This window comes from Coccidioides immitis (genome assembly GCF_000149335.2).
Source record: "Coccidioides immitis RS genomic scaffold supercont3.5, whole genome shotgun sequence".
In the NCBI taxonomy this organism is placed as follows: domain Eukaryota; kingdom Fungi; phylum Ascomycota; class Eurotiomycetes; order Onygenales; family Onygenaceae; genus Coccidioides; species Coccidioides immitis.
Window position 1 is genome coordinate 329517 of NW_004504307.1, and position 5890 is coordinate 335406.

Here is a 5890-nt window from a genome sequence, read left to right on the forward strand (position 1 = left end):
ACAGTAGAAAAGGCACTATTTTTTTTATTCGTAGTGAGGACTCTCAGCGAATGTAAAAAAAAAAGAGAGAGAATGTGTTAAACACAAAAGTCAGTATCCACCTCCTCGTCCTCCATCTCACCTTCCATCTCACCCTCCACCTCGTCATTGTTTTCTTCCAGCGCAGAGGCAAAAGCCGCAAAATCCTTCTCTATCTCCCACCTGAAATAACGCACATCTCCTTGCTGCAGAGGGCGAATTTCATGGGTATCCACCGCAAGATCATAGTGAAGAGGGGTTGAAGGAGGAAAGGCGATGTTATGCGAACGTAGAAGTTCTATCAACCAAAGAATGTCATCTAATAAATCCAACAAAATTAGTGGGAGTGGAAAGCCTACCTTCAAGATCATGGATGCGCGCAGCCTGGTGATCGCTCACTGTTCGGAGTGCAGCCAGACGTTTGGACCCAATGGCCATGAGGTCTCTAGCCCAAGCGAGAAGGGAGCCAGGAAGCCAATCACCCCGATATTGCAAAGGAATCTGGATTGACCATTTAGTTAACTGAGAAGCTGGGAATACAGAATAAACACACCTCTGTTGTGTAGGGCATTCTGGGCACCAGGAGAGACAACGGACTGCTGTAGGAAGTAGAAGTAGAGGACAAAAAGGTGGCAAGATGGAGGCTGTGGTAACTCTACAGAAGGTTGATAGCTTAAAGAAGATGAGGTGCTGGGCAGCAGCAGAAGTGTAACAGTCCAAAAGTGGCATCAACAACAGCAACACTTCAGCAAACGTGGCAGCCTCTAAGCCTTGAGGTGTTGACACTCATACACAGATCTGGATTAGCAATTCCCCGCATTGAGTGCCAAACAACATCTTGACTCCTCTACCTCCATTCCAAACCCTTTCCGCACCACCAAGGCTAGAAAGTGAGTCTCATTTCTCTCAATGCTAATGATCCAAGCTGGGGTGAATGGTGGGAAATTCATCGACCAAGCAGTTGTTAGAGGAAGTAAAACCTCTTGGGGCACCCTGGGAAGATTTGCCTGCACGTGCCTGCTTTCTTGCCTTGCCTTTGAGCCGTTTGGACGGTTGGTGGAGGTTGTCGGTGCTTGCGGGTTCAGGGCTTGCTGTCGGCGTGCCAAGTGTGTAGCCACACTTCCTGGCCGTTGTTGCCAGCCATGATGCTACCGCATTGGTATCTGCTTTGTACTGCAGATAGCTGCTGGTAAGAAAATCAGAGACCATTGCTGGGTATGAGGTTCAGTCTATTGTCAGGAGATAATGAGACTGGATGCGGTGGGTGTGGTTGATGCTAAAGAAAATAAAGGCTGGGGAAACCTTTCTCCGTTGAGAACACTAGGACGAGAATGGGCAACCTGGAGCTTGGACCTTGCGGTGGCGACAACAACAGGTTCCATTGGCACCTGTCGCGAGACCTGCCAAACCACCGACCGGCCCAGGCTTTACCATCCCGATGGTGTGCATTTCATGAAGGCACTCAGCAACTTGGGCTTGACGGTGCACTATTCAACATCTGTCTGTGCATCTTTTTAGAAAGCCGCGCACTCGATCAATTCGAGTTGCAACATACCCTGGAGATGCCTGGAATGCGGCCACGAGCTCCTGCATGCAGTGGAGGAAACAGCAGACCGAGACCTGCTCATATTCTTCACAGCAAACATACATGGAAGCCCTCTAATGACGAAAGCCTGGTGCTAATGCCAGGCCCCGAGACGAGAGACCAGAGACGAAAAGGTCTTCTTTCGCCCCACCTTTTATCTTCGCTATCCTTAGCGCAATATCATGAGGACGGAGCTCAACGTTCCTTAATCATTTGTACATAACACGCTTTTTTCTCTCTTTTCCCCATCTAAGTGGCGGATTGTTGAACACCATCGAACGGCCACATCATCTTCATATCCTCATAGTCCTTTTCGCTCTCCATGGCACCCATAACACTCGCATACACTTGCTGATGAGCCGCCCTTACGTCTTGCCAGCGGTCTGCAGGGACCCAGCCATCCTGCTCAACTCCTAAGATCTCGACGATATCCTGCCTGAGAGACAACATTTTGTCATATATCTCGAGTTGTTCCTGATAAACACGCAACTCATCTGGGCCTAAGGCTGGAATAGGACAGTCATCTTTAAAGCCAAGGACTTGCCAACGATCCCTCAGCTGTATCAATTCATGCGTGAATGGTACAAAACCATCTTTCCATGTCCTATGACAATAGCGGAACGGCCGAAGAAGAGTCTCGTCAATCTTTCTTGTTGCCGCTAGCCGCGGAGCTAGAAGGCCTAACCCCGCTTCAAAAGCCTGAGCGCAAAGATTGTCCTCAGTGGCAGCCTCTGATTCTGATGTCTTCTCCAAGAAAGGCTTCGCAAAATCGGGCACATCGTCCGCATAATAGAATGCCGGCTCAACACATGTCGATTGCCAATCAATAATCGCGGTCACAACAGTGGGATCATTCTCAGAGACAAAGATGTTTCTTCTGTGGAGGTCAGGGTGAAAAATAGTTGGAGCAGCATTGGATTGTATTTGGGGATGCTGTATCAGCTTCAGGAATACACTGCGACCCAAATTCAAAAGTTCAAGATGTTTGTCCACAGAGCCTTGGTAAGATGGTCGTGGACGTGTAATGGGATTGTCGGCTAGAGGCAGCCTTGCAAGACCAGCATCGATTAAAGCTGAGGAGTATGAGGATAGGTCACGCCCTGGACAAGATCAGCAAATGCAAATCAGATGGCGAAAACAAAAGAGTATCTCACATGGTCCCCTGTTTGGCCCCTTGAATGCAAAATATCTCGGCTCCCCAACATTACAATCCCAGTATGTGGGTCTGCAGAGCGGGCCAATGCAGTACTTCGGATCAGAGAGCTCTTGCTTGGAATCAGAATCAAGTAATGCTGCATCAGCAAAATAAAGGCTGCCATATGCTGGAAAATCAAGACCGGACATCTCCATTATACTCGTGGAGATTGACCTAATACAGTTCATTTTCTGGGAAAATGACATGTTGGGCCACATGTGCTGCAAAGAAATGCCACCTGCATGTTCCATGATAATGTATGCCGAACCAATGGGGTTGGTTGGGTCATCGCTCCAGTCTAAAATGGCTGGAATTGGTATTTTGGTTTTTTGTTGCACTGTTTCAGCAAGTCAGTAACTTCACCCTATTTCTAAAAATTTCTGGGATCAGTTCTCTTACAATAACTAATTGTTGCAACTTCTGAGTTTGTGACGTGTGTGGCCGGGCCAGCAACGGATGTTGGAAATTTTGCAACCACACGCCTGCCGTCATTGGCTGTGATAACAAATGCTCTGCTAAAGCCGCCCTCGAGCTTCTGGCAGCTCTCAATCGATGTAGCGGAAGGGCAGAGAGAAAGTACCTTCTCACATAGGCGTTGGAAGTTGAACTGGAGATATCGTGCTTCGCGCTGTTGACGGTCAAGATGTAGCCATCGACCGGCAGTGTAGGCGAATAGCGCTTTAGTACATTATTAGTATGGGGATAGACCTGGTGGCAGGAGTTGCTAGATGGAACTCACACTCCATGAATGGGTGCCCTGCGGCTGGTACTTGTGAGATATTCAGTTGTTGTGCACTAGTTTGACCACTTTGTCCACACTGAACGAGTGTTGGCCTGTTTAAAGAGCAAAAAAGCAAGTGGCGGCATCGCAGAGCCATCATCATCGCAAGAGAAACATCAGCAAGTGGACAAATTTGTCCCATACAAGGGCCTTAGCTTCCAGAGCACAGGCGCGAAAGCTGCTAGTTGTGGAAGAAATGTGGCCAAGAGATTTGTCATGTGACAGCTAAACGGCCCCTCACACATAATTGGTCTTCCCTCGCTAACGAGCCTGCCAATTAACTGTCTCCAACAGAAAGAAGTGCTTGGCTGAGAAGCTCAGGCAACAATTATTCAACAGGCCAATCAAAACACAACCGCCATTTCCGCCCCTGGAATCCCAGAGCATTCCAGACCTTTTCTTGCAGGTGAATGCAAGTGCCAACAAAAGGTGGAACATGAACGAGCGCCATGGTTGTCCAATCAAGTGTGTGACTAGCCCTGTATCACATTGCAGAAGCACTGGAAGTGTTCTATTTGTGGGATCAGAGCATCTTGTGCTTTGACTCCAACGTGAATCTCAACATTTCTTTTTCTGTTTGAGGCTCACTGCAGGATGCAGCAATGTGACTACTTAGTCTGGACAACATATAAAGGACAGGTGAATGCCTGGAGGATGGACCCATTCAACATTGCACCCATTGCTTCTACTTCTCTTCCTGTTGCTTTTGAATACGTCTACTACATCCCAACTTCAGATACCTTGTCCGATTACCTGGGCAGGATCTCATTGTCTTGTCACTATGTCCAAAGCCCTTGACGCTGCCAAAACTCAGCTGAGAAATATAAAAAACGCACCAGGCAAATTTACCGAGCATGTTGTCGAAGGCACTCGTATCATCCCGTCGATGACCAAAGATCACCAGATCCCTGTCCGTGTCGATGCTGCGAAATATGACGCCATGACGAAGTTGCTCAATGTTGTCTTGCAAGTCAACTCGAAACCCCAAAGCCCCGGGCTCCAAGAGTGGATTAAGAAACACTCCACTCACGCAAAACTGGCCACAGCCAAATTCGATACGGCTGCTGAAGACAAAAATGCCGAATACCATCGTGTACTGGACGAATTGATCGCACAGGGGAAGGAGAACCTTAAGAACGGGGAGAAAGCTGACTAGAATTCCGAAACCGCATGGATGGTGATGGGGAGGTGATTAGAGGGGGAACACCATGTTCTGTTCTAATACACTAGCAATTTGGGGTTTGGCATCTTCTCATCCATGGATATAATAACGTCCATAGCCAATAAGGGACCTCGTCATACCTGATAACCCAAAATTGAGAATTTTGAGTATCGTTGTGCTCGTCGTAGAAATTTTGAGCTCTCGATCTGCAACCACGCTGGTGATGTTCACAAAGGCTATACAGTACGGCCTCTTCAACTGTGACTGTTCCTCGAAAATAAAAGTAGCCAAGTCAGAAAACTGTGTAATTTTGAAGGAACTCTGCAGCTATCTTGATCTTGACATTGACTGGGGTGGTTGGTCATCACTATCCCACGTGTCTGGGATTGTGCCTTACATCTCACGGCCATTTGGCATAAGGCAGGAACTTTGTGGCGGAGAAAGTAACATGTTCGTGGATAATAAAGAAGGTCCTTACTGATAACAGTTTCTGTTTGAGCCTTGTTGAGTGATTCTGGGTTGTGCTGTCGGCTGAGTTAATGGGTGGGAAGCCTGGGGATTCTCTTGGATGTTGTTGGAAGGATGATCGTCTATTGGAGGAATGTCTAGCTGCACAGGTGATGACAAAGGGTCAGCTAGACTTCAAAGGGAGAGGCGGGACAAAGGGACTGGCCTATCAAAGGGCAGAACCTTCCAGCCTCCAACAGATGCACAGGAAGATGTTTAATCCAATCCCTTCCAGTGCCATTGGTAGCTTTAGCTAGCTCATCAGCCAAAGGCTTATGGCCAACTTCCACCATACCATTTACAGAAGAGTTATAGGGTGAAATAACAATGCATTTAATGTTGAATTTCTTCAGTAAGGTCTCCACAACATTCTTATTTTCTGGTCCTCCATCCATAACAAATTTGGCAGGCAGGCCCTATTAACAGATGATATTCTTATAAAGAAATTTGGCCACAGCTTCAGCTGTTATCTTTTTCAAGACTCTAGCTTCCACCCATCCAGTGAAGTCATATCTGACAATAATCAAATAATTTTATTCTCAACAGAAAGACATGTGCTTGATATTCATTCCAACTTTCTTCTAACAGATAGAGGCCCAGATAGAATAAAGCTCTTCACTCAATCTTTACAAATCTCTTTGT

At 47.1% G+C, this 5890-nt stretch overlaps 3 protein-coding genes across 3 annotated transcripts; 1 reads left to right on the forward strand and 2 right to left on the reverse strand.

Annotated features, from left to right (window-relative positions):
- On the reverse strand, nucleotides 1-1686 carry CIMG_12459 (uncharacterized protein). The gene is made up of 4 exons (XM_001238928.2): nucleotides 1574-1686; nucleotides 572-1520; nucleotides 378-519; nucleotides 1-316 (listed from the first exon to the last, which is right to left on the reverse strand). Exons 2-4 carry the CDS (start codon nucleotides 587-589, stop codon nucleotides 78-80), a joined length of 399 nt encoding a protein of 132 aa, XP_001238929.2. The 5' UTR covers nucleotides 590-1520; nucleotides 1574-1686; the 3' UTR covers nucleotides 1-77.
- On the reverse strand, nucleotides 1380-3682 carry CIMG_09952 (uncharacterized protein; the record flags this gene model as incomplete). Its single annotated transcript, XM_001238929.2, has 4 exons — nucleotides 1380-2703; nucleotides 2758-3135; nucleotides 3198-3476; nucleotides 3538-3682. 4 exons carry the CDS (start codon nucleotides 3680-3682, stop codon nucleotides 1853-1855), a joined length of 1653 nt encoding a protein of 550 aa, XP_001238930.1. The 3' UTR covers nucleotides 1380-1852.
- Nucleotides 3683-4173: 491 nt separating this feature from the next.
- Nucleotides 4174-4735, forward strand: CIMG_09953 (uncharacterized protein; the record flags this gene model as incomplete). Its single annotated transcript, XM_001238930.2, has 2 exons — nucleotides 4174-4354; nucleotides 4419-4735. 2 exons carry the CDS (start codon nucleotides 4174-4176, stop codon nucleotides 4733-4735), a joined length of 498 nt encoding a protein of 165 aa, XP_001238931.2.
- Between the last annotated feature and the right edge of the window lie 1155 nt (nucleotides 4736-5890).